General features: G+C 37.2%; 2 protein-coding genes across 7 annotated transcripts; both read right to left on the bottom strand.

Moving 5' to 3' along the window:
• Nucleotides 1-1,456: 1,456 nt before the first annotated feature.
• On the bottom strand, nt 1,457-10,448 carry ptger3 (prostaglandin E receptor 3 (subtype EP3)). 2 transcript variants are annotated; one of them, XM_044129587.1, is made up of 3 exons: nt 9,599-10,448; nt 9,366-9,499; nt 1,457-7,313 (listed from the first exon to the last, which is right to left on the bottom strand). In XM_044129587.1, the coding sequence occupies exons 1-3, from the start codon at nt 10,305-10,307 to the stop codon at nt 6,987-6,989; spliced, it is 1,170 nt and encodes a 389-aa protein (XP_043985522.1). In that variant the 5' UTR covers nt 10,308-10,448; the 3' UTR covers nt 1,457-6,986. The 2 variants fall into 2 exon arrangements, with proteins under 2 accessions (XP_043985522.1, XP_043985521.1); XM_044129586.1 differs by having other exon boundaries at nt 9,366-10,447.
• Nucleotides 10,449-12,429: 1,981 nt separating this feature from the next.
• Nucleotides 12,430-17,654, bottom strand: zranb2 (zinc finger, RAN-binding domain containing 2). 5 transcript variants are annotated; one of them, XM_044129585.1, is made up of 10 exons: nt 17,486-17,654; nt 16,900-16,952; nt 16,707-16,815; nt 16,538-16,620; nt 15,925-16,001; nt 15,606-15,758; nt 15,376-15,527; nt 14,879-14,938; nt 13,439-13,588; nt 12,430-13,227 (listed from the first exon to the last, which is right to left on the bottom strand). In XM_044129585.1, the coding sequence occupies exons 1-10, from the start codon at nt 17,539-17,541 to the stop codon at nt 13,170-13,172; spliced, it is 951 nt and encodes a 316-aa protein (XP_043985520.1). In that variant the 5' UTR covers nt 17,542-17,654; the 3' UTR covers nt 12,430-13,169. The 5 variants fall into 5 exon arrangements, with proteins under 5 accessions (XP_043985520.1, XP_043985518.1, XP_043985516.1 ...); XM_044129583.1 differs by having other exon boundaries at nt 15,376-15,758; nt 17,486-17,643; XM_044129581.1 differs by having other exon boundaries at nt 12,430-13,588; nt 17,486-17,643.
• Nucleotides 17,655-19,950: the final 2,296 nt, after the last annotated feature.

The following is a 19,950-nucleotide window of genomic DNA, read 5'->3' as shown; positions in this document are numbered from 1 at the left end:
TGGGGAAGAAAATGTGGGAATGTAATGACAAAAGACTCCATCCTTCTTTTATCCGAACATGCTTATCCTTGTGAGGTTACGATGGGGACTGTGTCCAGGGGTCATTGGGGTGAGGTACAACCTGGACAGGTCACCAGTCCATCACAGGGCAACACAGAGACAAACATGACAAACAACCATGCATGCACACATCCACAACTGACCTCAAGGACAATTAAGGTCAATTGACCTAAGTCATATTTTTGGACCGTGGGAGGAAGACAAGATACTACTGAATACATATTTCAAGCGATTCTTTTGGGGAGAAAATCTGCCATACGAGAAAATGGACATCTCTGCAGAAGGGCTTCTTGAACATAACAGTGGGTTTGCTCCAATTAAGTGGATAAACAGTCAACAGACCCAAATCTAATTGCACAAAGTCTGGATATAATGCTTTTGCTTCAGGACTTACTTAAAGGGAGTTCAATTTTAAATCGAAAATGGATTAAGGATGTTTCCAGGCTTTAAAATCACATCAGTTGAAAGATTGATGCATTTTAGAGTATGTCCTTCACTCTGAATGGAGACCATTGTATTAGCATAAAGAGCTCAGCTCGAAGTCAATTGTATGGAGAAGTTAGGGCCTTCAAAATATCATATCATTGCCTTCCTAAAATGTTGACCAAAGTCGTCATTTTCCAAAAGTTTTTTTTTTCTTTGCCAAAACCACCTTTGGAAAAAATGACTGAGGTTTACCCTACATGTAGTGGGTGTCAATTACTGTCTTTTGGACAGTTCTGTGGTTAGCAGTCTTCCCCTTGATTGTCTAAGGAGTCGTCAAATCCAGGCATCAAATGCCGTGTCTTGTAATCTTTAAATGTGTCTCTGCGTCACCACGCCTGAGCTAAATAATAACAATATTAGCAGGACTCTGGAGAACTTCACTACATACTGATGAGGTAATTCAGCCATTTGATTTGATTGTGTTGGGCCAGTGACACATCTAATAGTTGGAGGACACCAACCCATAATGTAACATTTTTGTTTTAAATAAAATCTGTCGTTTGGAGGTTGTTTTTTTTTTTTTTTTTAGAGTTTTTAGCTCTTTTTAATTGAAATAAATGAACTCATGGCTTATACAATTATAGAGACACACGTGAGTAATCAAAATTTATTACTGCTTCTCATCTATTCTCGTTTAATGCTTATTATGGCAAAAATGATATTGGAGCTGACAAACCAGGTCACTTCAACCTGTTCCAGCGTTTGCATTATTTGTCTTCATTAGTGAAAGAGGAAGTGTTTCATCCCCTGACTACAAGGTGGTTTCTGTTGTCCAAGCAAAACGGATGTATTTTCAGGGGATATTATTACTGCCTGAGCATTAACCTTTTGCATGATACAAGATAATGTCAGTGCAGCAAAAAAGGGAATTCATGTAAACAAACCATCGGTGCACACTGTTAATACCACATTGATCTTTTTATTAGCCCATTAGAAACACAATGCATAAACAACAAGAAGCCTACACAAGCTTTTCAGTGGCCAGCAGCAAAATACATTCACAAAGTAGAATATATTTAGAAGAAGAAAACTACATCTGAGTCATTTTGTTTAGCACAAAAACACACAAAGTTCAACAATGTGTCTTTTGATTTTTACTGCACTTTGTGAAAGAACTTGATTCATTTCTATTTTCTTGTATTTTAAGGATTACATAATGACTAGAAGGAGGGCTGTATGTTGGACTGACACAGAACAAAGACATAGATATCAGGAAACACCTGTCTGGAAAGAAATCCATTTCTATTTTCATTTCAACAAGAAATATTGTAAGCCTTTTGAAGATAAAAATTACGCAAGATTGCACAAGTCTGCAGAGTTGCTCACTCAGTGCATAAGAAATAAAACAAAGAAATAATTTTGTTATGCAGCCCTCATCTAAAAACCCATTCCAAAGATTTTTTTTTTGTAATTTAGAGAACTTTGATCAGTGGTATCCACAGGCATCACATGCACAAAACCATCTGAGGCATTTGGTCACAAAGGTATGGACAAACGTGTTTCTGTGTGCACAGAAAAATCCATGTTAGCTCTTAAAAATGGACTCAAAATGGTGCATCTTACTTTTCTGTGTTTTCTGGTTATTTGTTTATTCAACATAGTTTCTGAAAACAGGTCATTATGTGCTTTATCTGCAAAATGTTTATGATTTTTACACCACCAGCAAAATGAGAAAAAAGTAAAACAAAATGTCCTATCCAGTTCTTCTCATAAACAAGAACAGGATTATTTTGCAGGAAACCAGTTTACATGACAAATACAAATGGAAAGATAAAGTTGTGGCATTTTTTCTTGCAGATGGAGAATTAATGCTATACATACAATACATATTTACTACATTTTAGAATTTGACTAGTATTTTGCATGTTAAAGATATTAAACCAAAGTGAATCAGTCTTTAAGACACGTCATTCAACCATACTCTTATCAGACATTCTCTCCTTATCAAAACAATCTCAAGACACCAAGGTCATAAGACAATCAGTAAATCATTCCCACGCATTAGATTAGAGTCTGAGAGCAGGCCAACTACCATTTCTGGATTTGGTCATTATGTAATTGCATTATTCCCAATGATTCTGGTGCAGAATGAATGTGTGAATGCCCCGCGGGAGTGCTCTCAACAATAAATATTTTCCGACTTAAACGTAGTAATTATTATAATTAAATGATTATAGTTGTTCTCCAAAACAATGATAAGTGTTTGTTTACAGACACTTTTTTGTGGCATGTTACATATACTGGCACATTGAAAGAGTCATGCCACACAATCTGAAATGTGAGGAAGTGAGGGGGAATTTCTGCAAAATTTAAAATCTTGTTACATCTTTGCAAGTGCAGATTTCACTGTGGAGTTGCATTGTAACCAGGAACATTACTTTTGCTTTGATATCACTTTTTTTTTGCTTTTTCTACATATTTAAGGAGCAACAACTCACTTACGAAGGACACTTAAATACTCTGTGAATGTCCCTAGTTGGTCAGATAAACATTAACTTAAATAATGTGAAACATTTACTTTCTGTTTCAAGTGTGAAATATGCCGAGGTGAGTCTATCTTCTTGAATGGAGACAACATAGCATTGTCTGAGATCTAGTAATGTTATTAGGCACTGCTACAGCTGGGTCACAGCTGTAGCAGTTCTGCAGCAGTGGTGCACATGTGGGGTATACAGTACATGATATATACAAGCAGTGACACACAATTGTGGCAGCCTGCCTTGCTTAAAGATCAAATTGTGTATCTACAATGACATTTAAGCATAATTTTCCCATGGAATTAAGTTTTCCTATGGTATTGAAACACAAGGCAGATGGGTCATAGTGAGACAGAATAATTTATAAACATATATTAAGTACATTTCTGGTAAATCTCTAAGCAAGGCCAAACATTATCTCTGAGCTTTGTGGGTCCATAAAGAGGATTTCTTGATATTCTCATCCCATAATACCCTCGGGTAGACCTTGGATGAAATATTCATACATAATTCATGACCAAAACTGTGTTGCAGTACAACAGGAAATGGTCTCAGTAAATATTTCATTGCATCTTACTACATCCATCTGGTCAAATTAATTACAATCCTCACACTTTCCCTTCCACAGTAAGGTGCTATAAAGGCATATTCCTTATTTTAATTCATTTTATCAAGACGCTTTGGTATAACTGAAGCTATTAAATGTTGCAGCTTCAAGTGTAATGTAATTAGGTTGTATCCTGGAACATTATTAATTTTCATTCTTTTAAGTGTAAAACCTCAAAGCACAGAGCTGCCCGTTTGCGTTCATGTTAACTGTTGCAGGTGGACATTTGCTCAGGATAAATATTGCTAATGCACAGCCACGCCACACGATCAATTAGTTTCAATATTAATTCAGGTGAAAACCACTTACACCAAAGCGAATCCATTTATATGTAGTGAAACTGAGGAATTGTTGAGGAAGACATTATTCTTTCAAAACCACATTTACATAATGCAATAAAATCTATAGTAATCATGACTATCAATTCATTATGGTGTAAAATGTTTTGATTTCTCTTAACCTCTGTTTTTTTTTCTCTCATCTATCAGGTTTTAGCAAACAGTGTTTACAACTAGCACAAGATAAGCCCAGTTTGGCTCTGTTTCTCTCAGCAAATGAACAGTTACTTGGAAACAGGAAAAAAAATTCTCATCTTTCACATCAGTTTCAGAGATAACAATTTCCGATAGGGTCATTATCAATGAGCTTGTGTGTCTTCTCACAGTTAAAAGACAAAGGCAAAACCAGGCACGGATGATGGTGCACATTAGCCTAATCTGATTGGTTGATGTGCAAAGGAGGCAGAGAGGTGGGTTAACTGCTAGAGACAGAAACGTGACGTGTATCATATCAATCTCATGTTTTCCAGACATGAAGAAATTATATGCAGTGTCAAAATGATGCCACTCTATAAATATAATATCAAATATCAGAACAACACAGCTGTTAAAATATACGCACATTTTGCAAAATCAACAGTTACCCTTCGTTTTTTTCATATTGACTTTTAGAAAGTTGGGACAAAGATCAAGCCACCTCATTATAAGGTACATCGATTCCATCTGAGCCCTCTTGACAAACTGCACTTTGTGTGTAAAAGTTGTGAATAAATAACTCTGTTTAGCAAGAGCACGGTGGAGATTTAACGAAGTAAATTCTGCTGACTTTGAGAGAAAATAGAGTACACTATGATACATCCAAACAAATGAGTAGCTATACTGTATGAACATAAACAACAATGTAACCACCACATTTCACAGCATCATTTCTGCTTCTTTTCATGTTTTTTTTTTAATCTGTGAGTTGATATTCACTTTAAAAGTCCTAACAAGAGGTCAACTGTCAAGTACAACACAGAACACATAGAAACAAGGAAAGCATAGGTAATATGAATATACGAACCAATTTTCTCATTTTCAGTCAAAACTACAAAACAATATGACAAACCTCAGATGAGAAAAGATTTTGTATAATAATGTTGTCTATATTATTAAAACTAATTAGACTTTACGTGAAGTACTTAAGGTACTTCACGTAATGATTTGCTGATCAATACTGAAGCTATAACAGCTATTTCAGGTCTCTACAACCTGGGGCTTTTTATGTCTTCCATGGCTCTCAATAAGTTTCGTCAATAATTGGGCTTTTTCTCATATTATTGGATTTCTCCAATAAAATTTAAACCAGCCCAATCAGTGAACAGAAGGAGAGGTTTCTGCACTGATTTAGTATTCTACTCTACCCATGATTTAGCCAGTGGCTGTGAAGGAAGTGAACGAAGAACAAGATATCCTCAACCGTGTGTCTCTTCTAAATGGAGGATAGTTGTTTACAGAGAATGCAATTTCTGGTAAGCTTTGTAGCATCAAACTGGCACATTACATACATCATGGGTAAACTTTTGCCACTGGGTTCAATTTAAATCCCCAACAGAGTTCAAGCAAGCAATTTGTCAACAGCCAAGAACCCAGACCCTCCGTACGAAGCAAAGTGTAGAACAAGACGCTGGTTTCTTACCAGGCTAGTGTTTTCATTCAGTATCTACATAGAATTCCCACAACAAAATGAGACCAATGTCACACAGAATCACATATAGCACTTTGGTATTTCTGCCTTTGGCACCACAATAATTTAGTGTATAAGCACTTTACTTATTCCAATTTCGGTAACACAGGAAAGTGCTCACTCACTGCTGGTGCACCACTTCTAACCTCCTTTTTCAGGGTAAACAGTCATTGCTCCTTGTGTTATCAATGTTAAAAGGTATATAAAAAAAACATTTGCTATGATGCTGTTGAGATGGAACTTGTTTTAGGCTCCTTTTATGTTTGCCCTCTTTGACCAAGCTGTTAGCTTTACCCTCCAGCACAAACGTATATACATTTGTACTTCAGATACTATCCACTGCAGGCAAGACGTTAATTAAAAATCCACGTACATAAAACAATTTAAATATGATGAATATAATTTCAAGTGATGGTCAGTTTTAAACATACTGTATACAGCGCACCTTCTTTGTCGTATGTTATATAAAACCATAACATGTTATTAACTGGCTGGTGAAAATGCTGTACAGTTTGCAACAAGTTGTAGAGTGTACAGTTCCCTAACAAGTAGTTTTATGCCTCATAATGTCTGTCACCGCAAGTATACACTCCATTCCATAGCTCCTTGACACTTTATTATGAGTTTCTTGGGTTTTTGAAACAAATACTGCAGAAGAAGGTCTACATGTGCAATGTATTTAATGTTCAGGATGAGACCTGCCAACAAAGCTTCACATTTATTAGTCCTGGCTGGTAGTCAAGAAGCGTGATGTGCAGGAAGGTATAAATTTGCAAAAAGTGGAACCAGGCAGATAACTTCATTAGGACAAAATCTTACAGACACTAATAAATAACAGTATTTTCAACCATAGGCTCCAGTTTAGAATATATGTTTTCTTTAAATATGATTGCTTCTTAAGCAAAATGACCTGCATCACAGAAGAGAAAACAAAGTTATTTACAACATGTTTTCAGCACTTTTCTCTTCATTCAACAAAACTTACATTAGATAGTCTTACAGTCAACTCATTGCCTCACATGAGTTATCAGTCAGAATTAACCCTCATGCAGATGTTGCATCTATCAAAAGTTTATATTAACCTTGGTCACAAGAAAGTTCTGATGGCCACACAGCAGCCAGATTTAAAGAATGGCAGAGTCAATCATTCACATGTTGGTTCAGTACCCTTCAATGAAATGTGTTTTAAACAAAACAGATACCTGTACCTGTACAGGAGGCTCAGCTGCATCCCACTGCACAGTCCTTGTGTAGAAGGTTATGCATTTATTTGCTTTCCTTTGTTATTTCTTTAGTTCTGAAAGCATTTTGATCAACAGGTCATAGGATGGTAATTATTGCCAAATGCTGATTTAATTACTTGTTGCTTTACAAATGTTGCTCCCATGTTGATTTTGTTTGTTGAGAGCATCCAGTGCTGTCTGGCTCTCCTTCGGATCTTCTGCGGAGCAGTTGGAGACGGCATTGGCCATGATGCAGAACTTTCGCAGGAGGATCTCTCTCAGGAGCAGGTAGACCCACGGGTCCAGGATTTGGTTGAGGGAGGCCAAACGTATTGCGGTCAGAAAAAAGTCACAGTCAAGATTTGAAACTTTGCTCTGGATGGAAGTGGATGTTGTGTTTGTTGTCTTACATTCTTGGGAGGATACTTGGCTGTAGATCATCCTCAGCAGCAATAACTGAAGAGAAACATTGGGACATATTTTAGTATCTAGAAGCTATGGAGGGAGAGAGGGATTGTTTGGGTAAACTTTACCTTCAAAAAACATATTTGGAAGGAAGTCATGCATGTAATGTCTATTTTGATTGCTTTCCGATTGAAAGCAAAAGAAAGGTTTGCAACTCTTACAGTCTGTGAATTCAGTTTTTCGACTAAGTGCTTTGGCTTTTATTAATATCCCTGGTGTGGTTGACAATGCATGACCTCATAGCCCAGCAGCCAGACCCTCTCACAGGAATCTTAAGTGGATTACCCCACTATACAAAACACGGTGGTAGTATTTGAAATGAATCCAAACAGACATATATTTTTTTTCTAAATCATGGAATGGAGATGTTGTTTGACTTTATAATTGGAAACCGTAATGACCCTAGGCTTTGTGGTCTGGGTTATGTGTTTTGTGGTATGCCTGCCCCTTGTGTTTCTTCCCTATGCCGGTCATTGTAATAGACCCCACAGTACAAAAGGCTGCCAGTTTCTTCTTTAAAATCTCTCTTTCTCTCCACTCATCCTGGCACAAGTAGTGTGGCATTGTTCTCTGCTAAGAGGCCTTCTTCTGCTCCTCATGCACATTTGAATTCCAACACTTGCATAACACATAATCCATAACACATACAAGCATCTGCATTACTCCACTGATTCTAACATTCACATTCCATTATAGTTTTTGTTAATATCGTGTGTGTGTTTTATAAATATTCCTTTGGTTACTTTGACCCACTTTGGTATCCCGTTTTTGTAATGACCCTGAGCCAGTCATAACAGAAACAACAAAAAACTAAGTGTAAGACGTTCAACTGGACAGATAAATGAAACAAAGAGCAGACAGTGAGTTGCAAAAGTGACTGCACCGCTTTCACATTGTCATGTTACAAGCACAAAATGGTGCAGAATTATAAAACGGAATGGAAATATGACACAGTTTCCTTATTTTCTCACAAATAAAGATTTGAAAAGTGTGCTGTGCATATGTATTCAGCCCTCCTTTATAAACCCAGTTTTCCCTTTCACAACTGGAAACCTTTGTCTCTACCATGTTTACATGGTCTTCTTTGCAAGATAGATTACATCAGTTGAACTTCAGTTTTCAAGTTACATTTGATTAATTTTAAAACATTATTAAGCTTTGTTCAAAACTTAATAATGTAGGACAAGTCATTAAGCTTGTTCTAATATTAATAACAGGGCCTTAGAGATGACCACTGTTTAAGGTTGTGACATTTTTTGTTTAAAGTCTGTTCTTCAGAAACATGAACCTCTGCGGGAGTTTCTCTCTGCAGCTCCTCCAGAGTTACAGTGGGCCTTTTGGTTGTTTCTGCTTATTAATAAATCACTCCTTATTCTACTTGATAATTCAGCTGGATGGCAATGTCTCTGTAGCTTAGCAGTTGTGCCATCGTCAGTATTTTTGACTTACATTACATTAAGTTATGCTGCTCAATGAGATATTCAAAGGTTATTCTGCTTTAGACATCTCTGCAACTTCCTCCCTGAGCTGTCTACTGTGTTTATTTGTCTTTGCAATGCTGACTGTTCTCCAATCAGCATTGGAAGGCCTTCACAGATCAGCTGCATTTATATTCAGATTAAATTACATCAGCTGTAGGCTTTATTTAGGCCTGTTATTTGGAGTATTTGTGGAGGTAAATGGATTTAGAGGCATCAGACTAAAAGAAGCCAAATATACACAAGCAATACATCTCAGATTTGTATTTGCAAGCAAGATCCTGATAAAATGCATTTTTGTTGTTAATACTTTTGGAAGGCTTTGTGGGTTATGTGTTGGAGTCACAAGCACTCTTTTGCTCCTTTAGCTGACCTGCAGAGAAATCTGAGCATCTCCAGAGACGCAAAGCTTTTAATCTGTTCCTAAAAGGCACTCCATCACATAAAAAGAGCCAACCGAAAATCTTTCTTTAATTTAACTGCGCATCAAGGGACTTTACTAAATAACAAAGTTTAAAAAAAGGTTGTTAAAGGAAAGGCAGCAGTAGCCTGAAATAAAACCTACCAGCAGTGGAGACCAGCAAATAATCAGGACGCACATGATTCCTAAGAGCTGAATGACAGTCTCCGTGGTGAGACGCTCCCACTGCTTTGAAGACTGGGATGCACCACTCTTTGTTTTACACCGAATGATCAAACCTCGGATAGTCATCACATTGCAGGATAGTGTCACAAGTAGCGAGAAAATCCCAAGAACAGAGAAAGTGATGGCGAAAAACACATTGGCAGAAGACTCACTCTTCCCCGTGCTGATGAAGCACCAGGTGCCCGGCCACTGGTTCGAGTACTCCCCGATCCCCGCAATAGGCAGCAGAGAAAAGAGAAACCCAAAACACCATATGGCAGCCAGTGTCATCTTTGTCATGCTTGTCTTCATGTGATTAGAGTACCAATGGGGGTTTGTTATCGCCATGGCCCTTTCTAAAGCCATGGCGCTGGCCAAAAAGAGAGAACACAGCCCGAAAGTTGTCATACAAACACCGAAGTATTTGCACAGCTTCCCTGTATTGTCAATTGCGCACCAGTTCAGATCAGCCAGGTAGACTGATATAACAACTGGACTCGTCAAAAGTTGTCCGAACAGATCTGTCAAAGCCAAAGATCCGATGAAAAGTAAGAAAGACTTTTTTCTTCTGTTTTCCTTTTTTCTGTATGATATGTACACCAGAATGAGAGCCAAAGAGTTGCCAACTACGCCAGTGACCATCATGGATATTGGAAATCCAACAGATACATTCCCACCGGCATTCGTCTTGTTGTCGCAAACTTGGATGGAAGCGTTGGTGCACCCAGTGTCTTTAGCAGTCATTTTTGCAGCCGCTGGGATGTCCACGGCAATTCTTGAGGGAACAATAATCTTAGATGCTGCGAGTATCTCGCCTGAATACGCCCAGCATCTTCTTGAGGTCCGCACTTCTCTTAGTGAGAACAGTGCGTAAAGGCGCATTATGGCTTTACGCGCTGGAGGCGGGACTACTTATCGTCCAGGGCGAGCAGGGAGCTGACACTGCCAGTAAAAATTAATAATTAATTACCATACGTTAAAGGAACTCTTCTTTGTTCTGGCTATGGCTTTCTCGCGTTATTTAACCTTGCAAGTATAGGCTCTAAGGATGAGAACAATTTGAAAATCTTCTTCGGCATGAATCAATCATCTGAGTGCAGTAAGAAAAAGACACATTTTAGGTAATATATTTTATGCTATGCATAATAAATGATTATAGGCTCACATTCATCTCTATTCTAAGGCAATCAGAGAATTTAGCAAAAAAAATAAAAAATTGAGGAAATTTTTATCCATTACTTTCGCAACCTTCCTCTTTGTTTATATCAAAATTAGTATTTCAACATATTATAATGTCTCCAAATTGTTCATTTGTTTCACATATTTCAAATAGTGAGCACAAAGTCTTCACCACACATGAAATTTCAGGATCTAACTTCTGTCGGTAGATTATCATTGCTCACAGCTAATAAAAATCAAGCAAAAAAAAAAAATAAAAAAAAATTAGATTATAAATTAGATTAGAAAGTAACAGAAAAGTCATCCTTCTAAAATCATATCTGAACTGCATGAACTCACTACTTAGTGGGAGCTCATTGTGCATGAAACAAAGCATCATTGCAGCGTGGCATAGAGTTGATCCGCGTGTTAAAAAGATCTGAATTAAATTACTCAAGCAATATAGGCCTAAGTGCTCCAAAATATCCAGGTAGATTCTGATGACCAAGAGATCTCCCAAAAGCATCACTGACTAAAGCTTCACCCTGTAGCAGTTTGCAATCTCACTTTTTCCTCCAGACTAATTTCCCAAGGAATTTGCACAATTTACACTAATCTGAAAACAGGATTTTGGACCATTCGTTTTTTCTGCTTGGCCCAAGATCCTTTCGATAATTAACACAAAGGACGAAGTAGTTGTAACTCATACCTAGAACGGAACGACAGCAGATTCTGTCTACGCCTTGCAAATATCTTCCTGTAGTGACCATTACAAATCTCAAGGTTGTTATCCATTTCCCTTTTTCAGTCAACTTCCCCATAACCAGCCAACTCATCTTCCATTACTCACTGTCTGCTTTACCATTAAGCATAGTCTTCCACATGATTAAAGACAATGACATGTCTGCACAGAATTTCTATTGGTGTTTCGTATAATATCGATTTTGAGAAATCAAAATTTGAGTCCGTCAACGTTAAGAACTTAAACCCCCCGCCAAAAAACCCTTTTTTTTAAACTTAGATGCATCACTTATTTTTTTCCTCCAGAACTTCAACTTTTAATCAGTTGTCTCAGTGAGCAGCGATCGCTTAACTCAGAGAAAACCTGCCACCTGTTGATCACACTGGGATCTGCAAGAGTGGCTACTATGAAATCAGAGTGTATTATTGTTGAATATACAATTTTAAGTGTAATTTTTAAAACATTCAATATATGGTAAATGGCCAGTACTTGTACAGCACTTTATCAAGTGAAGAGAACCAAAAAACTTCACACTTGTTCATCTATTCACATGCTGAATATATATTGGACATAAAACTGATATCAGGATAAGGATGGCTTTAAAAGAGTAACTGATTCCTGTTCCTAGCAAAAGAAACCATATTAAAGTAGTCACCTTTTTTTTTTTAAAAGTATAAATCCAGTTGTGAACGTGTCCGTCTGAACAGTGATTCAACACCTTGGTTCTTAAAGGCACTTTCTTGAATGTCTTTGTTGCTACATTGTTAATTTCCACAGAACATGGTGGTTTGCTTAAAAGGTCTCTAGATCAGGAAAGCTGGAGTAAACAAGTCTACCATATCTTCAATATAAGGGTTTTGCTACAACAAATGTTTAAACTCCACAAAGTCTACTACATTAATACATTTTGCCCATATAATGTAGCAAAAACCTTTGGCCCAATTCACCATTATGTAATTGGTTATAAGACAATATATTGACTTGCAACACCAATATAAAATTTCCAGGGTTAGCCATATATTTAATTAAAAACCTAACGTTTTTTTCAATATTCTTCACAGAACAGAGTAAAATAATGTTATTAAATAAATACTATTATCAAGATTCAAGGTTGACAAGTTTTTATTTACATGTGTACATTTTAGTCATTTTACTCCTAAAAAGACTGATGTCACATTTTAATCACAACTTTTAGCAGTTTGTGCTACACCGAACTGGAGCAGAAAATTAGAAGTCTTTCCCCCAAGTGGCAAAAGCAGGGGAATCATTTTGAACAAAGCCAAAATAATTGTGAAGGGAGAAATAAGTACGGTTAAACCTCAACCCTAACCCAAGAATGTAAAGTTTATTTCAGTAAGACAATATCAAAAAGTATACTTACCTTGAAACAACCTCCCCACCCAAAAAAAACCCCATCCAAATTAAAGCTACATTTCAGCTACCCTAAATGATGGCTGAGAATATGAAAAGAAAAAACAAAATTTGCTCCAGTTCTTCCACACATGACCAGAGCCAAATGCTCTCAAATATTTTAGGCAAAGTTGATTTTAAAAGGGAGTACACCCTTTACACTTATTTTTTTTTTCATTAGGACCAAACATTTTTTTTATTGGACATCAATAGTTACAAACACTCCAGATATGTGTTTTTTTTTTTTTTTTTTAAAAGGGAGCACATACGTAATGACAGGGTGATTTAATGTTGCCTGTTTTTCTTGATGCTTAGAAGTAAGACTTTTGAGAGGTTATAACAATGAAGAGCATACTGAAGGTGTACGGTGGTTGTGTTTGCAACACGACATGCACTTCCACTAAACTTTACTGGTTTATGAGGCTGTAAGAAAGCTATTTCTTTTTAGAACTGGAGCCAGAGAGAGACGATCCAGACGAGTGGCCACTGCGCCTGAAATCACACAAACATCGTGGGAAGAACGACAAGGTCAGCAGAGTCGGCCATGGGCGCATCATGTATACATGAAGCAAGGTAAACAGATGTTGTAAAAAGCATTACACAATGGCAAAATGTGAGCATAAGTTTGTAAATCTCCCGTAAGCGATCCAACTGAGGTCTAATTATAATCAGTGCCATTGTGGTATTCCACAGAAACCCAAACCTTTCGGACGAATGTGATCTAGAGCGTCTTCGTTTTCTTCCTCCAGATGAAGACCTGGAGCGACTTCGCTTCTGACTCCTCTCTGGTGAGGAGGACGGTGAGCGGGACCTCTTGTGGGGAGAGGAGCCCTTCCCAGACCTGGAGCTCGATCTTTTGGAGGAATACACCAAGCACTGAGGTCAGTAAAACCAAAACCGGTTCCCACAGGTGTGAGTATTTATCAGACTTCTCTGCTTCAAGAGCACATATGGTGCTTTATTTGTTGTGCTACAGCCACAGACCTCAATGTGTTTTAATAGAATTTTATATGATAGACCAACCTAAAGTAAGCTCTAAATCAGGGGTGCCCAAAGTGGGTCCTCGAGGGCCGGCATCCTGCACGTTTTAGTTCTCTTCCTGGTGGTACTTACAACCTTCTCAGCATGTCAGTGTTCTTCTTAGGCTTTCTAACAAGCCATCATTTATCCAGGTGTGTTAAACCAGGTAGAGAACTAAAACATAAAGGATGTCGGCCCTCGAGGACCCACTTTGGGCACCCCTGCTCTAAATGAAGTGGAAAGAAGATGACGCATGGTTTTCAAAAAAAGTATACAAATGAAAATTTGAGAACTGCAGCAAAAAATTCAATTCAATACTTGGGAGGAGAAGCATATTTTGCTTTTGGGGTAGATCTCTACCAGCTTTGCACGTCTAGAGACTTCTATTGGCAAAATAACTCGACCTCAGTCAGATTGGATGGAAAACACATGTTAACAGCAATTTTCAAGGCATTTACTTTCACTAAGCCATCCTAAATACAAATCATCTTTTGTCAAAACCATTTAGTCATTTCTGAAATATTTTTGGTCAGTTTAGCACATCTTGCTATGTTTGATTAAATCACAGACAGGTGAACTAAAATGACTAATTTTGTAGCTTTAAAAAGGGAATAATTTGAACTGGATTTTTTTTTTGTCTAGAACACTATAGAGATTTTCATCTTCCAAAATGCCAACAAAATACATTTAGTTTTGTAACACGAGAAACTGTGGTAAAGTTCAGAAGGTATAAATACTTTTGCAAGGCAAAGTGCTTAAACATTAACAGTGCTGTTGATATTTGACCCAAGATGCCTTGATGACATTTTCCTGAGCTAGCCTTACATTTAGGACAAATTTATCCTCCTAATATTAGTCTTGTGAGTCAAGTAGGCATCATTCTTGAGAGAAGTGTGATAAATACCCCACATGTTGACGTGGACATCTGGGCCACAGGAGTCATAAAAATCAATAAAGCCAAACACCATATATATATATATAAATTACAGTCTTGGGTTTGACTACATCAGCTGAAATAAAATCTTCTAGAAACTGTGTCTATGAGTAAGACTATGAGGGGACATTCTGCCCCACACATACGCTCTCTCTCTAAAAGGGAGAGAGTGCATGTCACCTCATTCACCTGGAGTGAGATCTCGAACGAGATCCAGATCTGGAACTGGAAGTACTTCTAGAACGGGACCTGAAAGACAGACAAAACAACAAAACCTTTCCAATATTTTTTAAATGCAGAACACAGTTATACTTCAAAGTTTAATGTGACTTAATCTCATTTCAAAAACACTCAAGAAAAATAATAGCCCTCAAAATAGGAAAACAGAGTCCCCATGAATGTTAATTTCACATAAATGGTGCAGATAAATTTATAGAAAGCCTTGAACTTCTAAAAGCCAGGCTGCAGTTTTGTTCTCCAAGTCCCAAGCATTTAGAATCAACAACAAAGACAGCTGGCTATGAACATCAGGCATTTTGTTGCTGATGGGAAGGGAAAGAGAGAAAAGGGGGAAACAACATATTGGCATTCTAAGAAATGTTCCGATACTGATCATCAAATCAAAAGGAAGATTGAGCTGATACTGACATTTTGCCTGGGGTTACCCTTGACCTGTACCCTTTTACCTGGACCTCGACCGAGAGGTGGAGCTAGAAGAGCGCGAGGTAGAGGGCGAGGAACCGGAGCGGCTGCCGCTCTTCTTGGCTGGCTTTTCATCCTCATCACTGGCATTGAGATCATACTTTGACAGATCCCCATCTTCATCGTCCTCATCATCCTGTACATAAATGTCTTTCATCAGAACTGCCAATCGCTCACTATAATAGTTATTAGTATACACAATCACTAATCTTACATCCAGTTTGTATTTTGATAGGTCACCATCATCCTCCTCCTCCTCCTCATCTTCTTCCTCATCTTCATCTTTTGGCACTTCTTTCTTTTCACTTTCTTTTGTTGAACTTGAGCTGTTGCTCTTCCCACGATATTTTTTCTTTTTCCTACCAAACTGCAGAAAAATGAAAAAATAAATAAATATATATATATATATATATATATATATATATATATATACACACACACTCCATCAATATATTTTTTCTTTTACAAAATGAGGCTAATAACGTATTAAAAAAAATCAACATGCTAATATCCTGGCTGAAGCCCGTACTCACCTCATCATATTCACCATCAGATTCCTCACGTTCGATGTATTCCACATTTTCCCTTTCATTGAACCCTCCACCATAACCTGCCATTAAATTAACCAGGATGTGTAAATGAATGTTGCTAACCAACAAAAAAACCTTGCAAAAATATTCAGAGACTGATTTTTTTTCTTCACATTTTGTCACAATACAACCATATTATTGAATGATCTCTTTGGATTTTCTGTGGCAAACCAGCTAAATATTTATAAATATGTAGAAGGAAACTGACAAATGTTTTTCTGTTTGTGACAGGATTTGCTGCACATTTGCACCGAGATGGCACTCTACTTCAAATACAAAGAATGTGTTAAAATTTCAATTTCTAGATGCACAAAGCTCACAAAAACATAACAAAAAAGCATTTTATTAGTAGAAATAAAGATTTGAAAACTATGTATCCCTTTTCTTCCATTTCTACATTATGAGCTATTTTGTATCCTATCACTTTAAATCTCAATAAAGATTGAGATCTCAATAGATTTAATGCCTGTTGTACTGAGACAAAGTGTCAAAGCTGAATATTTCTGCAACAGACTTTATAAAACTAACAAAAAATTGTTATAAATTCCAGCAGAACCTGTTCTCTCTTCCAGCTTGGCATACTTAGGAGTGTTGCACATGTTGCACTCTGAACGTCTAGCCCAGTTCACATTGCCACATCTTTAAGCAAAGGAGAAAACATTTTATTTGCCAATGAATGTAGAAGTGAATTTATAACACAAAAATGTTCATGTTAATGCTCATACGTTTTACACTGCCAATCATTTGCACTGAAGAGGCCTCTGCTCTTCTCAGCCAGAGTTTTGCCAATTTCTGTTCCTCCTGCTTTCATCATCTTGGCCTCTGTGGTTTTCTCTGTTGATACCAAACATCAGCTTTATTAAAATACACTTCTTAAACTAAAACGAAATAAACTGTTGCAGCAGAGTAAAGCGTCACCTCTACCACATCTGTTGCAACTCGTTCTTCTAGCGAAGTTCACATTACCACATCTGGAAAAAAAAAACATAATCCATGCATGAGCACGCCAAGTAACAGGACAGGATCGTTCATGTCTTCGTGCAGGCTAAGCTAACAGTCTCAGTTTAGAAACACTGGGCCAAAAGGTCTAGCTCTGACATCTGCACCCGTCTGTCATATTTAAACTGAGCTTACTGGAAACATGATACTCCCGAGTAAGCACAAAAATTGTTGATATACGACAGTAATGTAAACATCGCATACAACAGTGCACGGATAGCTTTCTACCTACACAAACTAACAGCTAATAAGCTAATTTGATTGCCCGCGCCGATCAGCAACATTTACAAATAAAACCACCCTGTAGACTAGTTGACCATTCTGCTGATTTACTGTGCCTACAATGTTCAAAGTTATCATGGTAGAAGCAATAACTAACAATTTTGTTTAATTTTCCAGCGTTAGCATGAGCTACATGCTAGTAGGCCCGCACCACGCTGCTAAACCAATTCATATCTCATGATAAAAGTAAGTCTCTAAGGCGTTTTTTAATCGCCAGCCTTACTTTTTATCGGGACAAATCCAGTCCCCGTCGCTGACACGAAAACTCTTCCCAGACATTTCTGTGCCTTTTGGCTCAGTAACAGTGTGCAGAGATCACGGAAGGTGCATGCGGCGGTAGCAGCGGTTAGCTTGAGTCAACGCCTCCCCCTATTGATGCATTCATGTGCCCTATAGCAACTCGTAAAACTCACATTGAACTTCTTGTAGCTCAAAAAAACAACATCATGGTCGCTACATTTTTACAAGACAAACAACTTGTGTAATATTATAAGGAATATTGTTGAAACTATAATTTAAGTCGTGAATGAAGCCTACACATTCTGTAACCAGCGTGGCCAAAAACACTGTGAGTGTAATATTTCCGAAAACACGTAAATTTAACATTCACAAAGAACAGATCATCATTAAAAGAAACGACTTAACACTTTTATTTTTCTACTTTTAATTTTATTCATGTATTACAATGTTGCTTCATGATTTGCATACTTAATCAGTAATTTATAAGTCATATCAAATACGTAACAAAAAATCAACCTTAGAGTAATGATGTTAAGACTGGACATTTGTTTAGTTAGTTTGCATGCCTTTCAAAAGACAGACATTTTTTCTAGTGTTGAGTTTATAGGTTTTCCATAGCTTGTAGATTGTAAATTACAACGAAATACCAAGCTTAGCAATAAATCAACGAATCACCTGCTTACAGCAGCCATTTCAAATGAAAAATTTGTAATTTTTTTCGAAGTAATAATTTCTTTTCATGCACAGCTATATATTTGTACAAATTGTACTTAAATTTTTTGTTTGCACGTAGCTTAAAAAATGTTTTGGCAATACCCGTGTTAATCACTAGATGGCAACTTAAACTAAGAGGAAAAAAAAAATCATTTAAGTGAACACCTGTCCTGTTTGGCTTTGACTGCTTAATGAAATGACTTGTTCATCGTTATCAAAGCTGTGTAAAGGTTACAGTGGAAAAAAAAGTTACATCGAATAGACTAATCTATCTTTGTGTGGACACGAGTGCTTGTCTGATCTGCACATGTAATTATTCAATAAATATAAACCTTGTGAATCTCTTCCCACATGAAGAAGGAGTTAATTATTTTTGGGTTATGCAAGAGCTTGTCTATTATTAGTCCCGCTGACAGAAAAACACAAAGACTTCAATATGTTAGTCATGTGATATGAAGTGGGTTAGATTTAAGGATAAAGCTGAATGCACAGTACAGGTATCTTAAATAGATCAGCCACAATATTAGAATCACCTTTAAAATCCTCTTTGTCCTACTAATAACACAACTGACTCAAGGGACAGGAATGCTGAATCTGTACTGTAAAAATGTGGAGGCCATTTCATTGCTGTGGGCTGTTTGCTTTGCTAGGGACTTGTTCTTTAGTAGTCCTTGTGGTTTGGCATCGGTGACTGCTGGAGTATATTTCACATGCATAATTGCCTTGTTGATGGAAGATCAGTGATATTCAAGTCACTTGCCATTGTGTTGTTGAAGCTGATCTGTGGATATTATTGCCTTTTAAGCAAAGTGGTGACTGTGTTCAGTGCCTTGATAGTATTTCCTTGATAGTATCTGTCATATAAAGATAAGCTTAAAGCATTGTGCATGGAGAAAAGACCTTGTGTGATTGTCAAATGGTGCCCACTGAAAGCATAGATACAAAGTTTGGGTTCATAGAAAGCATATAAAATAGATCTACTGTATGCTTTCTACTTTCTGTGAAAATAGAGCACATCACCCCAGTTAAAAAATCTTTACATTGGCTCCCTATAGGTCAGGGAAAAAGAAAACTTTATAATAATTTTGTTGGTTTATAAATCACTGAATGGCTCAGTACCAAAATACATTAAAGATTATTTGTTGTATCAACCTTCCAGACCACTGAGGTCTTTTGGTTCAAGTCCCCAGAGTCAGAATACAACTTTAAAACCTAAAGTTTTAAAGCCTAAAAACTAAACTGAAACTAGCTTCCAGAAAACTGCAAGACTTAAATCAAGGCTAAAACCCCACCTGTTCTGAGTTCTTTTTGATTAATAATAACCAGATCATTGATTTAGCATTTATTTGATGGCAATTCTTCTTTATGATTTTGATTATGTCATTTGACAAAATCTAATGTTTAATGCATGTTTAATAATAGATTACTATAGTTTTGTGGTGCAAAGCAATTAGAATTTTCCTCTTGCTGGCATGTGTTATACGACTAAACTTGGCATATCCTAAGGTAAATTATATATATTAATCCCATCACCTGCAACAGACTGGCGACCTGTCCAGGGTGTACCCCATCTCTCGCCCGGAACGTAGCTGAAGATAGGCACCAGCAACCCTCCCGACCCCAGTAAGGGACAAGAGTGAACAGAAAATGGATGGATGGATGGATAATCCCATCACCAAGCTGAAGATTGCTGTGGCATTAAGGTTGTAAGCTTTGTTTCAATTTTCTTCCCAG

The sequence above is a fragment of the Gambusia affinis genome, linkage group LG10 (genome assembly GCF_019740435.1).
Source record: "Gambusia affinis linkage group LG10, SWU_Gaff_1.0, whole genome shotgun sequence".
Classification (NCBI taxonomy): Eukaryota; Metazoa; Chordata; class Actinopteri; order Cyprinodontiformes; family Poeciliidae; genus Gambusia; species Gambusia affinis.
Note: the sequence above shows the minus strand (reverse complement) of the source record. Positions and strands in the feature narration are given on the sequence as shown.